The sequence below is a fragment of the Tiliqua scincoides genome, chromosome 2 (assembly GCF_035046505.1).
Source record: "Tiliqua scincoides isolate rTilSci1 chromosome 2, rTilSci1.hap2, whole genome shotgun sequence".
NCBI lineage: Eukaryota > Metazoa > Chordata > Lepidosauria > Squamata > Scincidae > Tiliqua > Tiliqua scincoides.
The window spans coordinates 93,955,692-93,972,578 of NC_089822.1; the positions used below are offsets into that span (position 1 = coordinate 93,955,692).

At 42.2% G+C, this 16,887-nt stretch overlaps 1 protein-coding gene across 2 annotated transcripts in view; it reads left to right on the forward strand.

Moving 5' to 3' along the window:
- Positions 1-12,014, forward strand: part of NRG1 (neuregulin 1) — a 124,469-nt gene extending 112,455 nt beyond the window's left edge. For both annotated transcript variants that reach the window (XM_066613670.1, XM_066613671.1), the window contains 4 exons: positions 4,514-4,640; positions 6,412-6,542; positions 8,349-8,552; positions 11,294-12,014. In XM_066613670.1, coding sequence (XP_066469767.1) covers positions 4,514-4,640; positions 6,412-6,542; positions 8,349-8,552; positions 11,294-11,948 — 1,117 coding nt within the window. In that variant the 3' untranslated portion in view covers positions 11,949-12,014. The remainder of the gene's footprint in view (positions 1-4,513; positions 4,641-6,411; positions 6,543-8,348; positions 8,553-11,293) is intronic.
- Positions 12,015-16,887: the final 4,873 nt, after the last annotated feature.

Below are 16,887 nucleotides of genomic sequence, written 5' to 3' on the forward strand. Positions count from 1 at the left end.
GCTTTATGTTCACTGCGGTTTCACTCCTGATCATTGCTCCTCCCCATGCATGTTGCTTTAAACAAAGAAGAAATCATTTCATTTTTCTGTTTAAAATAGTGGAGCAAAACTGCAGTGGGGCTAAAACACTCTCCACTATAGTTTTGCTGTTTCATGCCCTCTTGACCACCTATTTGAAAAGACAGTAACAACCCACCATGCCACGTTGTACAATTAGAATAACACGTAAGGGCCCAGTCCTATCCAACTTTCCAGCACGGGGGCAGCCGCAATGCAGCCCCAAGGTAAGGGAATAAATGTTCCCATACCTTGAAGAGGCCTCCAAGACTGCCTCCCCAATGCAGGAAGCAGTGCATATCCCATAGGCATGGCAGCACCGGCACTGGAAAATTGGATAGGATTGGGCCCTAACTTGGCACCAAGAACATTGCAAAGGGCTTTAAAGGGCTGCAACTCAAAGGGCTTCAAAACTTAAACGCTTAAGTTTGCAGGTTCTTAATCATGTTCCAAAATGTTCCATAACTATGCTGGTTAAATATTTACCTTATCAAACTGAAGCATGAAAGCAAGAGCACTTCAGATAAAAACAGTTTCACAGCTGTGTATTATATCGTACACTAAAACCGCAAAGTCTTTTTTCTTGTTTTTCTTGACATCATGGATTATATCCTCTAATTGCATCTAATCTTCTGAAAGCTGAGACACATTTTTATTTCTGAACTGAAATTGGAGGTGTGTTTTACTTTTATAAGCAAAAATGATTACTTCAGAGTGGATAATGCAAATTACCAGCCTTCAGAGTAACCCTGCACCCCCCCCATGTTTCCTCATGTGCCCCCTTCAAGGGTGGTTTATTCTATTGCATATCTGCATCAGGCATGACTGACTAATCCTCTACTAAACCTTTAATAGTAGAGTTGACATTTGCAAAATAACCTATACGTGTGGTGTTTTTTTCTTTTTGATGTCAGTTTGAATAAGAACAAAAGCGTCAGACAACTGAGGGTGACATTTCCAGTGACAATGTTAATTAAATGATAAGATGACACTGTACTACACTGAATCTTCCAAAATGTTCTATCTGCACAGCCATTAAATTAATGAAGAGGCGAGAGGAATAGTGGGCATATTTATAGCGCAGTGGCCAAACTTCAGTTATTGACACAATTATTGTGATACTGGCATAAAAACAGACTAATACCCAAGGATCATTTTCATATATAGAGGCACTTGAAATCAACCCTTTGTGTACATGTGCAGCAGACAAAATACATACTTCAAACGTGTTTGGTTTTTTTTTGCTTTTTGGCTATGAAAGCTGGTCATAGCAAAGAAATAATCCAATCATAGATTGCTGCCATTGTTTTGAACCTTAGCTGTGAGCATGTTAGGACATGCATGTTAGGACTGGGCAATAACAGTGTTACTGTAATTACTTCAAAAATCAATTAATTTCATAGATTAAAGTGGAATAGAACAAACCAACAACAACAGAGACTAGATCACCACGCTGCTGACAGTTGCATACTTGCAAATGCACAAAATGGTCTACCTTGTTTGGGGTTTGACTCATGGGGCAAAGATCAGAGAATGTGCTGCCAGCCACTTCATTGTGTGGAAAACTAATTCTGCAATCCTATATGTACTTTCCTGAAAGTAAGCCCCACTGAACGCAATGGGACTCACTTGTGAGTAAACTACATAGGCTTAAGTGTGTACAATCCCTATTACTGCCCAATCCTATCGAAAACCACACTACCAGAGTGCGCACTGCATCCTGCAAGGGGCAGTCCCAGAGGTCTCCTCTGTTCCCTTACCTGGAAGTAAGCCCTTGCTGCCTTACCGGGACTACTTGGACCTGCACCAGCAGTGTAGCTAGCACAAGCCTGAGTGAACCCGGGAAGGGGGATAGGTGCTGCTAATTCTGCTCCCTTCCCAGCTTCGATCCACTCCCTCCATGCCCCAGTCTCTTCCCCATTCTGCCCAACCCGCCTCTCTCCATGCTGACTTAGCAGCACTGGGGGGTCGTTGATGGGCCACCAACACACGGCTGCTCGCTGCCTATGGTGGCCACCCAACTGAGCAAAACAGCCTGTTGCCTTTTGCAACAGCTGTAAAGGACCTTGCATGACTGGAATGCTAGTTCTGGCAGTGCAAGGCCCCCGTAAGATTGGGGGGACATATTTATTGTGTACATATGTATTATCAAATATTTCTAAAAATTATTCAATATTTGAGTCACCGCATATAATATTGCACTCAGATAGGAACATTATTTCAACTGGCTGCACAGACAAATGCAGTATCACACGCCTCAATATCTGGAAATAATCACTATATCTTGCTACGCATACGGTGTAATTTTGGTGCTTGTATCTAAAGGTACACAATTGGTCATCTATGCCACCAACACTGTTAGGTTGCCGGTTACTTTTTCCTTTCTGCTTCCCTTTAGTGATTGTTTTTCCATTAGCAAACAAGTGTCCTTCACATTCAGAAGGAATTCTCTGCTGTGGCAAAGGCACACAACAGGTCTCGAGTCAGACTTCTTCTCTAGCTGCTCTTCCTCCAATTAAGTCAGTAGAGACGTGCTAACAGTGAGGACTCTTATTTTCCTGCCTGCACACATGAATCAGCAGAGCAGACTGCAACCTAGATCATCCTGTGGACTTAGTCCAGACAGAGCAACAAGTCAAGCAGCCAGCAGCAAGCTCTAAGAAGCACTAGCTTGTACAACTGGGTCATATACTATGCCTCATAGTAGCAGGGACATGGTCAGAAAACTTAACTTTGTACTGAGGTTGCCAAAATGTAAATCCACTCTTCATATGTACATGGGTGACACACTTTTAATCAAGGCAATGCCAAAATTAATTGTTTTTTACTACGATCCCATCTCCCACGAGTGCAATAAAACCAGTAAACAGAGGGTGTGATATCATATGCTCTGTCATCAAGCCCATGTCTTCATTGCAGCTGGACTGTGCTGAATTTGTTGATATTGTCTCCTCCCCCTCCTGTCCTTGAATGAGGAACTAGTTCAGCAGAGGCTAGTGAGCGATGCTGTATTTTCTGTGACTGAAGGGCTTAAAAAAGGTTCCATCCATAGTTGCTGCATGTTTCTGAACCAAGTTCACATCTTGAAGCCATATGGATTAGAACCTTTCTAGTTTTTCTTTATTTCTGATGTGTTTATTTTAAAGAGTGTGTATTTTCTTCTACACTTCCAAAGACAAATCACATAGTTGTTATCAGAAGTAAGATCCAGCACAGCTGTACATCACTAGCTGCAGATCAACAGGAGTGTTTCAAGAAGTTATGGGTGTGCACGGGCACAGAATACAGCCTCTCTGTCCCTGCCTTACATTTTCAAGTGTTTCAAGAAGTTATGGGTGTGCACGGGCACAGAATACAGCCTCTCTGTCCCTGCCTTACATTTTCAAAGACCTAGGTGCTGGGAATTGAGGTTCCAGTGCTCCTTTGCCTGCAAGAAGTAGCAAAAAGCTTCTGTACTTTTCCCAGGAAATTCCATTCCCATTGGACGAATGGTGTTGATAATTGTTTTATTTTTGTTGTAGACTGCTTTGGATGGGGTTGTTTTAAATCTAAACAGTAGTATATAAATGCTTAACATAGGCTTGCTGTGAGCTAGGTGCACTATAGCTCTCCGGGATACAACCTGCTTTTGGTGGCATCCAGTGCCCACTCCATGTGAGATCATGACTGCTGGATTACAATGTATCGTGCAAAAGAGACACAAATGTTGAGTGGAAAGTTATTAGCTGCAGGACGCCCAACACAACATGGCCAGAGAAGAAACCAGACAATTGGATTTCTGCTTCAAAAGCTCTGAAGCAAGAAAATCCACAGGTGTGGCTTTTACCTCTATAGTGCTGCCATGATGGGAGAAAAAATTCTGCCCCTCCTAAATGGCTCCCAGCAGCATCACTGCTGAAGGCACACAGACAGAGACAGAACTTCACTGCACCCCATAAAAAGTTCTGTACATTATACCAGGTGCTTCCAAACATACGTGAAGTCTGCATGTAGAAAAACAAACACAAATGAAAGCAAACAGATAAATCACACAGACGCTCGTCTTCACAAACTTAAGGGGTTGACACTTTAAGTAAAAAGAATCAGAAATACTTATTTATCAATTAAAATATCCTTAAAATCAAAATGTAAGTGCCAACAAAAACGTTTTAATTATAGGTCTAAAATTCATGACTATTTTTCCACTGCTCTTTAAAAAAAAAAGTCAATTTTTGAAAGTCTGTATTAATTTTAGAAGGTGGGACACCTCTTCCTGTGCAGGTCTCCTCATTTTACAAAGGTGTCCTCATAAACCTGGCAAAATTCAGCAAATTCTGAACTCTGCTTGTCCTCACTTTGGTCCTTCAGATGTCCTATAATGTTCATGTCTCATAAGAAGAATGTGCTGGTCAATAATACAGAGCAAAAATTTGTTCTTTCATTTGACTGTTAAAGCTGGTCCCTATTGTACTTACAGGAAGCAGCGGAAAAAGTTGCATGATCGCCTCCGACAGGGCCTTCGATCTGAACGCAACCATAGAGTCAACATGGCAAATGGGCCTCACCATCCTCACCCACCGCCAGAAAATGTCCAGCTGGTGAACGTAAGTTTTACACTACCAACATAGCTAATTGTAGTTTGATAGTCCGTCACCAGTTTTTATTTGGAGCCGTTTAAATCCTTTTAGTTTGCAAGCCACCATGAGAGCCTGGCTAGAGGCAAATGGAGGAATATAAGTTTAAAATAATATTGAGTAATATCCGCTCTGGTAGCCATCTGCCTAGGTACTACGTTGCAATAGGATCTGCTTTCACTAAAAATGAGCTGTAGCTCAATCCTGATATTCTTGTGAATGTAAGAGCCCTTTGGCGTGGCTGAAGTGAACCATGCATGGTTCACTATTTGTTGATGTTTTTGCGAGCTTTGAGAGTGCCACATTCATTCTTTTAATCATATGAGCAGTGTATAAGAATTCAGACTCCATTGTGTCTCTTGATTACTATAGAGTCCTCAACCAATGAACCAAACAATTTGGGATACAGTTTGGGAAAACTATGCTATCGCTAACATATATTGCAAAGAACTAAAATAGAAACTAGCAGTTTCCTGCCTTTAAAATCTATGGTTTTAGCATTTCTTGGATATATAGGTGAGAAGAGTGGGTATTTGAAAGGGGAGTATGCACATATCCATAGCTCCTACTCTAAAGTCTAGCTCTTCCTCTAAAGCAGCAATGCCCAAAGTTGCGACTGTGGTCCTACGAAAATGTAGTCCCCGTCCAGACTGCAGCTTTTTGTTCCACTTCCACGTGGCTCGTCCTTCCAGTAGACTTGGGCACAGGGATGCTCTGGGAAGTCACATCTGTTGCCCGGCATCCCAGAAGGTTTACAATAGGATTCTGGGCAGGCATGACTGCCTGTAGCATCCTGGTGCCCGGATCTACCCAGAAGAGGAGCCATGCAGAGGCAGAGCAAAATGGTCTGCTCACCGGGTGAACAGATCCATCCGAACCTCAGATCCAGCCCCCAGGCTGGGGCTCAAGCAGCCCTGCTCTAAAACCTTGTTGGCCAGATATTTAGCAGGAAGTCAACCCATATTTCCTGCCTTCCTACTATTTAGAGGAGAAGAATGCTGTAGAAAGAACAAAGAAAAACACGCTTCATTGCCATAATCTTAGAAAGCTGAACTTTTTTCCCTAATGAGCTCGTTTGCTACCTGGAATTTGTATTTGTTTCAGTTATCCCACCCTTTCTCTAAGATGCTCAATGTTACTTATTTGATTCTTCATACCCTCTTCCATTTATTTTCACAACAACCCTGTGAGGTCTGTTAGAAAGATAGTCCAGGGTCACCCAGGAATCTTAATGGTCAAGTGTAGGTTTGAACCCAGGTCCTATTCTGACATTTTAACCACTGCACAACATATAGTAGGAAGGAACAGTAAAAAATATGGCACACACACCCCATCTATAGTCCGAAGCAGCAGCATCACTTCATTTGGTATAGAAGAGCTCTAGAAGCAACTATTTCCTTTTCAGTAACTAAACTGACAAAGGTGAAGCAACAGAAGCCTATTAATTTAACTGGGAATAAGAAAACATCCACAGGCTCGTAATTTAATCCCACAAATATTGACTCTTAAGGATCCAGGAGAGTCAGTATATAATAAATTGCTCTTTCCACTGGAATTTTCCTAGAATTATATACAGATTTCTGAATCTGTGATGAAAACAATTGGCAGCTGATCCAAAAAGAACAGCAGCTTCAGTATATGAAATTGACCATTATGCCTTTTCATATCCTTCAAGGGGAGAATACAAGCATGACATATTATCCGAGTTGTTTTTAAATGCGAGTTGTGTCTGTTTATTTAGCAATATGTATCTAAAAACGTAATATCCAGTGAACATGCTGTTGAAAGAGAAACAGAAACATCATTTTCTACAAGCCACTACACCTCAACGACTCACCACTCCACAACGGTCACCCAGACACCCAGCCACAGGTAGGAGGCTGAAATGGAACCAACATTTAGTTGGTTGTCTGAAAAGCAAAATAGTTTTGTTATAACACATTGTACAGTTTGGCAGAGTTTTTAAAGTAATAACGTTTGACACCCTTCAATTAAAGCAAAGTCTTTTATCATAAAAACTAGCGTCCCAAAACTAGCAGTTGTTTCTCTCCATAATTTTATGCCATTTCTGCCCAGTGTTGCATATATGCAACAGGGACCAAATACATACACCTGTGGGCTGGCCAAAAATGGGTTAATAAGGAGCTTTTACTGATCAAGTAGCAGGGCTATTGCTAGAGGTAGCAATTCCCTAGAACAGCACTTCTCAAACTGAGGGATGCAATCCACCATTTTTGGTGAGTCACATGTTGGCGCTACCCGGAAACTGCAAGGCATTCTGGGGCACAACTTTGCCACCACAGTTACTAGTGGAACACAGCAGCAAGAAGATTGAGAAGTACTGTCCTAGATTATGATGTGCAAAAAAAATATGGGCTTATTGACGTAATTCTAATCATTCTTTGGCCAGCGTAATAATGGAGCCAGTGTCAGTAAAGTCATTGTAACATTGTAACATTGTAACAACATTACATTGTTGTGTAAACACAACATAAAATGCTTCCAGGTTATCTTTTTAGCATAATTTAAAAACTCGTCCTTTTGCTGTGACTAGTTCAAAATAATCTTTAATGGTACACTTCTGTTGCAGCAATAGAATGCTTTGGCAAAAGTGCTATATTTAGTCCCTGGGAAAAAGTGACATTTCCCCTGTAGATAGTGCAATCATTGCTGTTGCACCTACTATTTGGAATGAGGTTTGCAAGTGTCACAGGCACTTACTGTCTGTTGCCTGTATTTGAGCACTGATGAGCAGGAGAACTCTTGCACTACTTGTGACCTGGCAAACAAGTCTTCTGGTCATGTGGAGTAGCTTGTCACGTGCCTGACAAGTTCCCTCTTTTTAGAATTCCAAGGCAGATAAAACAAGTCCCTGATGTGTAGGCTTGGCGGGTCACAGATTTTGAAAGCCTGCTTTAGTGGTTAAGCACCCCCATTACTTAAATGTAAGCCTTAAAAAGAAAGTGGTTGACACTGGCAACTGCAGTCTTTGCAAATCCTGTACTTTTATTTTATTCAGCTTACTCGTAGTTCTTTGAAAAAGGTTTACTCCCCTCTCCAAGTACTGGAGCATACTATTGCTCTGAGGCTTCCCCCCTCACTTTTGCACGGGGGCAAACTGCAATACAAATATCCCCCCCTTTCCTTGGAGCAAGCCTGTTTTCTCCTCCATTATCTGTGGGCAGTGATATCATACTATTGTGTTTGAATGTGGACATATAGGACGACCAGCCAAAGGTTAAATGAAATGGGATCATGTGTACATTCGTAATCTGGATAAGCCCCAAGCAACCAAGTTTACGTGGAGTTACACAATTTATTTGAAACACATAATTTGTTTTTTGTGTGCATACTAATTGTTTATGTCTTATGTCTTGACACAGTATAGTAGCAGCCCTGTCCACTGCCTGTTCCTTTGCATAACAATCAAATCCGGGAAAGGTTGTCAGTTCAGAATGTAACATTCCTGGGCACCCCCATTTTGCCTACATAATTTCAAAAGAACTATTATCTTCTCAGTTTCTCAGCAGCAGCTTTCACAAATGTAAATAAAACCTTCTTGCCCTGCATATCCACCAAACACACTGCCCAGATTATCAGAAACACCACTTGGTTTTCTTCATCCTGTTTTAAATTTTAAAATGTCATCTGCTTTTCTTCCCAACGGCTCTTTATCAGTTGGAGTAACGGTCGGACTGAAAGCATCATCTCTGAAAGCCATTCAGTACTTGTGAGCTCCTCCGTTGAGAATAGCCGGCATGCAAGCCCAGCAGGCCCTCGGGGACGACTCAATGGTATTGGAGGCCCACGAGAATGCAATAGTTTCCTCAGGCACGCGCGAGAAACACCAGACTCCTACCGCGATTCACCACACAGTGAAAGGTACAGACACACCCTGATGTCGCCACCACTTACTGGAAATGATGCAATTATGCAACACTGAATGAAGATGTTTGCTGAGACTGGAAGATTTTGTTTGGCAGAATCCAAGTCATTTAGATTCACAGAGAGCTACTGCCCTTAGCAAACTTCTTCACTCAGTGTCTCGGGAAAACCTACAGTTGAGAGCAGACATCTTCACCAAGGGTTCTTATGGTCTTCTGATTCCTAAGTTTTTGATCAACGTTATGCTTGAACTCTGCAGGGTAGAATTGCATTTTTCACCATCAACACAGGCCACCTTAAACCATCTTCATGACATGATGGAAAACAGTTGATTGTTTTGTGACTAGTGAGCAGCATTTGTGTCAAGACACATAAGAAAAAAAATTCAATAGGTAATGATGGAATCATAGAAAATGTTGAATGAAGCAAACTTGAGTATATCCAGGAAAAGATAGCTAGTGCCTGTTGTCACTTTCTGATCTCTATTCTCTCTCTCTCTCTCTCTCTCTCTCACACACACACACACACACACATACACACACACACACACACACAGAGAGAGAGAGAAAGAGAGAGAGAGAGAGCAAATGTGTGTAGGAGTGTGAGGGACCTGTGCAAAACTAATCAGCAGGTTACAGATCTTCCCAGTTTAATGAGGATTTCTACTTAATTTTTCTCAAGCTGTGTAGAATTTTGTCCCAAGGCCTCCTGCAATCAAATACAAGCACAAGACATTCATTCCTAAATAACCCATATATTATTTGTGTGGGTTCCTGTAAAACAGTCAGAAGCTCAAGGCCTTGGACACTCAGGGCGCAGTCCATAGTCACCCTTGGGCCAGCGCAATTCCCTTGTGCCATCCCAGGAGGGTCGCAACCTGCCTTAAAGCACTTTTGCTCCTCTTCTAGAGTCAGCTGGGCTGGCGCAAGGACGCACGCCATCCCGCAGAGGCTGAATCAAGCCTCTGTGCCGACTCAGGGATGGAGCCTTGTGTCGGCCAAGCTATGGGGTGGAGGGAGGAGGAGGTGGAAGGGAGGCATTCTGGGGCAGGGGGAGGGCGGGCCAAGGGCTGAGCCAATTCTGGCCCCTATCCTGGCCTGCCTGTTCCAACACAAGATAGGATTGCACTGCACATGAATGAATCAGGAAGTGTGCTCTGGTTGTGCTGCATGGATAAACTTTAATAAGAACATAAGAACAGCCTCACTGGATCAGGCCATAGGCCCATCTAGTCCAGCTTCCTGGATCTCACAGTGGCCCACCAAATGCCCCAGGGAGCGCACCAGAGAACAAGAGACCTGCATCCTGGTGCCCTCCCTTGCATCTGGCATTCTGACATAGCCGATTTCTAAAATCAGGAGTTTGCACATACACATCATGGCTTGTAACCCGTAATGGATTTTTCCTCCAGAAACTTGTCCAATTCCCTTTTAAAGGCATCCAGGCCAGATGCCATCACCACATCCTGCAGCAAGGAGTTCCACAGACTGACCACACGCTGAGTAAAGAAATATTTTCTTTTGTCTGTCCTAACCCTCCCAAGACTCAATTTTAGTGGATGTCCCCTGGTTCTGGTATTATGTGAGAGTGTAAAGAGCATCTCCCTATCCATTTTATCCCTTCCCATGCATAACTTTGCTTTGGATCAGTTTTGAATTCAGTTGAAGTGAAGAATCCTGATGTAAAACTCAGGCCCTATAATATAGCCAGCTCGCTAAAGCTGAGCAGACCTAGTTCTGGGTCATGCCCTGGAATGGTGGCGCCCTGAAGCCCCATGTATGCCACCTTTTCCTCTTGGAAGAAATGATTAAATAAAGCCTTCAATTGACACCCATGAAACCAATCTGCACTTTCTGACTTTGAATTCCATCATCAACACCACCACCACTGAGGATTATATTTTCACTTCTCCAAAAAAAAGTGATAGGTAACAACTCTAGCAATATTACTGTCTGCATTTACAAAACACAACTAGTTCATTTTAATGTCAAACATCAGTTTTACAGATCTGGAATTTAGAGATGCAGCTGTGGTTTTTAGAAATGGAAAAAAATGGGAGAGATAAATGTTCATGTAAAATCACCATAGCCCCATTGCTAGTCTGTGGATATTTCAGTAATTCAGAATTGCTAGTAACTGGAAGAGTATTTGATAAGGTGTCCATCCAGAATCCATATGATGTGGGAACATGATAAAAAGAAATAACTTTTCTTACCGTTCAATCCTATCAAAATCCCCCCCACCAATGCAGTCACGCCACTGAAGCACATGCTGCATTCTGTGGGGGGTCTGGGGGTCTCATCCAGGTAAGGGACTATTTGCTTGCTTGCCCCAGAGTGAGCTTCTACTGCCCTGATGGGTCTACTAATTGCTTGTACAAGTCCAAAGGGACCTGGATAGGTGGATCAAGGCCAGGAAGGGGAATAGAATATTTCCAGAGATGCTGCCACCAATTACCACCTCCTTCCCACCCACCCTCAACATACCCCTACCCCAGTCTGCCCACCCACCACCTGCCCCCTGCACCAGCTTACTGGTGAAAGGGCTCTTTTGGAGGCCACCGTTGCCTGGCCACCACTCAGTGTTTGTCGTGACAGCCAGGCTGAGCTCTGTGATTCATCATGCTTTGCAATGGCAGTAAAGTGCACTGCATCACCAATTAGGATTGGATTAAACTAGACGTCGTATTTTTGTCATTTCGTTCTTCTCAAGCTTCCTTTTTGTATGTACTTCTTTAGGTATGTATCTGCTATGACCACACCAGCTCGCATGTCACCTGTGGATTTTCACACACCAAGTTCTCCTAAGTCACCTGCTTCAGAAATGTCTCCACAAGTCTCCAGCCTAACAATGTCTGTCCCTTCTGTGGCAGTCAGTCCATTCATCGAAGAGGAGAGGCCACTCCTTCTGGTGACACCACCTCGGCTACGGGAAAAATATGAGCATCAAATACAACAGTTCAACTCCTCTTACCATCACAATCCAGCCCACGAAAACAACAGTCTGCCACCAAGTCCAATGAGGATAGTGGAGGATGAGGAATATGAAACCACGCAGGAGTATGAACCATCACAGGACCCCCCAAAGAAACTAGTCAGTAGTCGGAGGGCAAAAAGAACAAAGCCCAATGGCCACATTTCCAGTCGATTAGAAAGGGACGCCGACACAAGCTGCGAGAACAGTAGCTCAGAGAGTGAAACAGAAGATGAAAGAATAGGGGAAGACACACCTTTTCTGAGCATACAAAACCCCATGGCAGTCAACGTAGAATCAGCTACTGCGTACCGACTGGCTGACACCAGGACTAACCAAACCAGCCGGTTCTCAACGCAGGAAGAATTGCAAGCAAGATTGTCCAGTGTAATAGCTAACCAAGACCCCATCGCTGTATAAAAAAAAAACACTTTTAAAAAAACAACATAGATTCACATGTAAAACTTTATTTTATATAATGAAGTACTCCACCTTTAAATTAAAACAATTTATTTTATTTTAGCAGTTCTGCTACTAGGATTAAAAAAAAACAGGAAAAAAACTTTTATAAATTAAAATATATAATGTATATACAAAAGTGTTATGTGCCATATGTAGCAATTTTTTTACAGTATTTCAAAAATGAGAACGATATCAATGGTGCCTTTATGTTATGTTATGTTGAGAGCAAGTTTTGTCGAAGTTAACAAGTGATTGCTGTTCCACAGTATTTCGCAGACATCTCCGCCATTCTGGATCCAGTCCCCATTTCTGGCTCTTTTTTGTGTGTGCATTTGCATTAATGGTGACTGGCTGTACAATTGGCAAAAATTGCAACAGTCCCTGTGTTTGCTTGTTGTAGGCCCTGGTCCGAAAAGTCCTGTACTGGCATACCTTTCTAAAGAACAGAGCATACGCCTTTCCTACTTGCTTTACCCTATACACGTTGGGTTTTGTCTGCTCTCCAACACAGTTTTGCTTTGGGAGCCTTGAGGAAATGGTAGACTCAACTGCATGCCATTATTTACAACAGGACAAAAACAAAAAAGATACAAAGCTACAATAAATGTTTGACAGAAATACTGTGATTTTTAAGTGTCATATGATCAGCCAAGAATCTGAACTTGAACTTGCATAGGATCAATCATTTATTGTTTTCCTCAGAAGAACTTTATTTTTAACGTTTTCAATTTAGGATTACCTGATCCCAGAAAAGACACCATCCAGTGAAACATTCTCCTTCACAAGGACAACAAAAGAATGGGATCTGTGCTGAAGCATAATAATAGTCCTCTTGCCCAGCTCCCATAATTTCAATGTGTTTTCTGTAGGAGAATTTCCCAGTGGACTATGCCTAAGGTTTCACAGCCCAATCCTGAACTGCCTGTTGCACTAGGACTGCCGCAGAGCCAAAATGGCTGCCGCAGCGTCATGTACGCAACAGTGCAGCTGCTGCCGGCTCCTCAGGGAAAGGGGACCCAACACAGAGGGTCTGGATGTGGCAAAGCTCCACTCTGCTGGTCCACCTTCCTCTCTCTCTGCTGTTAGAGCAGGTATTTGTAACCACCCAAGAAGATGAACAGTAGCAGGGGAAATAAAAACTGCAGTGATAAAAGTGCTGCAATCGTTTTGGACCTATATTTTCAAATGACACCTTTTCATGTTTAGTCTGGAAAATAAATAGCAAATAGCCCTTCAGTGGAAATCATTGGGCCTTCAAGTGATTACAAATACTCCTCGGCTCAAGCCAAAGACATTTAAACTCACTTCACATAGAAAACTTGTGCTTTTCAAGCTCCCAATCTTGCATGGGTTTTTTTGTGAAGATGCATGTGAACACTAGTCTAAAGGTCGAATGTCATCCTTTCAAGAGGCAAATTTGAGGGCCAAACTAAATAATATATAGCAGCAGGCCCATTTTTTTAAAATCTGAGTCTGCTGTAATTGCATAAAAAGGTTTTATGGGGAAGCTAATTTTCAGAGTAAAAGGAGAGCGTGCAGGAAAGGGAGTGAAACCCTCCCCGCGTTGCTGCGTATGTCTACATAGCCTCTCCACCGCTTCACTTTTCTCCCCATCAACCTCACTTACAAAACCTAATCTCGTCTAAGGAGAAAAACTTCTGGGGAGGGAATTATAATACATGGAGGTCTGCTGCAAACATATCTCTTGATATGGTTGTCACAGCCAGGGCCAGATTTAAGCCAATTGGACCAATTACTCCCAAATAGGCCCCATGTCTAAGGGCCCGCCCCCCCTCACTAGGGTAATCTACTCTTGTATGCAATTTTATATTAAAGTTTGCTTAGACCCATTTGGTCTATTAACTCATATGCACTTTTTAAGCACACATTTCAATTGCTTTCCATTCTACCGTAGAGATATGAAGTCTATAATAAATTTTACTTCTATCTCTAAAATTCTACAGACCTTGACTGTGAACCTGTTTCCAATGGGGCCCTGGAGCTCCCAAGGCCAGTCCCGTTCACAGTACTCACACACTCCTTTTGCTTTTAAAACCTTTCCTCCCACCCTTTGCTATGTATGTAATGGGTAAAGACCCTAATTTCAACAGTCTACTACCCTATTTGATTCTTAGACAGCAGTAGCAGAGTTACTGCAGCTTCCCATTCACAAGACAATAGTTCCTGCTTCGAATCAGAATTTGGATCAGATTATGGGATTTTTAAAAATTCATTAAATGCAGCAGAGACTGGGGACTGAAATCATTATAGCCCAGGGGTGCTCAATAGGTGGATCGCGATCTACCGGTAAATCGCGAGGCAAAATGAGTAGGTCGCGGAGCCCTGTCTCTCCAAACTGTTAATATGTCAGTTTCGTCTAGTGACTAGACGAAACTGACATATTTAGCTAAACTGACACTGAAACTGACACTTTAGCTGCTCTTCAGGCATGCAGCAACAAAACTGACGAAACTGACTAGACTCCAGCAGGGGCTCCATACATTAAAGGGGGTGTCTGTCAGACGCTTCCTTCCCCCCTGGTAGATCTCCGGGCCTTGCTGGGTTTCAAAGTAGCTCTCGAGCCAAAAAAGTGTGAGCACCCCTGCTATAGCCCCTAAGTAGTACTTGTATGAGTAAAAATAGGATTGGTTGTACTGATGATGCTGAACATTAGAGAATCTGTTAAGCAAACAAAACTATTTTCAGTTTATGGCTAGTATTTTGAGGTCTGCTAACACTGATGTATATCTGTGTGAGTCTGAGGTTCTTGAACCTCGCAGTGGATTTAATCTGGAGAACGCAACTTCAGCATTGCAGCCTTAAAATGTTATCTCTGTGTACCAGGAAAGCTCAATAGGATTTACTTCTGGGTAAAACTGTCTAGGATCATGCTAAAAGTGTTGATAAAATTGTTACAGAACAACTGTTGAAATTACTTTTCCATTATGCAATTCATATGAACACAAACTTGAAGTTTTCATTACATCATAATGACTTCAAGCGCATGTTTAAGTACTTTGCTAAGTATTGGCTATCAGTTCAGGACCTAAAAGTGGAATGTGCTCTTGCATTATTAGCTTGCCACCATCTTGGAATTCAACTGAGTTGTCCTCCTATATTGGTTAAAATCTCCTTTCTCAAAGTAAGAAAGTCTTGCATTGCACTCTTACCCAGAAACCCTATACAGTCCTTGCTCCTTAGCTTGTTCCAGATGTCCTAAACTATATACAAGCTTTGAAATCTATATTTTATTGGAACTATTTGGCCAATACAAGGTGCGCATGAGAGGAAGGAGCAAGAACATTCTCTTCCTTCTGCATGAATCTAGGCCCTCAAGGGCTTGTGAAACTTCACCAGTGCTTGAAATTGTACTTACGTCCTGCCGTTGGTCTTGGAAATACATAACTTTTCCATTCATCTTTCCTCAGCTTCCTGTTCTGTTACAGGGATTAAGGCAAACAAAGTGCTTCTAGCACTGTGGTCTCTGGTTTGAGCAGGCCACATCAGCATATGCTTCAGAGTTAGGCCTAGTCTAACAATTAACATGTTTGACAGGACAGACTGGGAACTCCGTATTGCAGGCAATAAGGAAGCCGTGTCAAAGCTCAAGGAAGATATTTGGACTTGAATGGAAGAAATGTCATAGTAAACTTAACTAATAATGTCAATACAATTTCTTCCTCTAAGCAGGATTTGTTTGCTCTATTTTTGCAAATGACAGAAAGAAAAATTATTGTAAATCACTCTATACCCACATCAATTTTGATCCTAATTCAATATTACTTTTCCATTCCCTCTTCCTAACTAAGGCTGTGACTGCAAAGGGCTTCCCATGCTTGTCATTCTCTGCTGCAGTGCACAACCACAAGTGCCAACAGTGGTACCAGCATGAAGTTTTGGTGCATCTGTGCTAACCTCATGATTCCCCACAGCAGCTGTACAGGATGATAACGGAATATGCTCAATGGAGTACATCCAAGAACCAAAGGGAAAAAGCGAAGCTTTTGCATGCCAGTTTTCTTTCCTTTTCTCCCTACTGCTGACTAGTTTCACTGCTAGAGTGTGTTGCAAAAATTTAATCAGTGAAGATTAGCAAATCCAGCACAGGAAAGAGTCTCCATAAGCTCAATTTTTATGCACCAGTTTCATCATCATTTCTGTTTTAAGAGGTTTTCCTCAAGACTGTAAATATAGCTGCTGAGCAATAGCAGAGTGAAGGAATGTGACTACATAGAAAAATTAGGGGGGGGGGTGAAGTAGAAAGAACAGTACTTAACAATGCAGTTTCCTTATGTCCCATTGAATCTCATTTCACTTTGGGGGCTGATTGCAGTGAGCTAATGAGGAAACAATGAGTAAAATATTTTTGAAGCACATCACGGATTTAGAGAGAGGCTACAGATGGTTAGATGTCTTTTCCTACACTTGTAAGGTCTTTCTGAAGATTGTATTGTATATGAAGTGTTGCATCTGACTTAAGAGGTGAGGTGGCAAGTAGTTTGTTCATCTTCCCCGTGCACCCAGCTCAAAATTCATTACATCATTCTCTTGGCTTATAAAACACTGCAGATGCTTGCTGTACCTTAACCGCAATAATCTGAAATGCATTGTCTTCTGCCAGTTATATTATAAAGCTCTGCTCTCTGAAGCACATATGGTCAGCACAGAAAGTGATAGCAATTTCCAAAGTGAGATCTCAAGTTCCACAGTGTGGGATTTTCGGCCTGTTTACAAGAGTCTGATGTGAGGCATGTTGTCTTTGTGTTGGTACCTGCCTTACCAGTTGATGTGACCCCCCCAAAATGACCACAACCATCAATTCCTCAAAGACCAGAATATAGGAAAGAAATCTGAGAGTAAGGTTCTGAGGCTCTCCGGGTGAATTTTTAAAGACTGG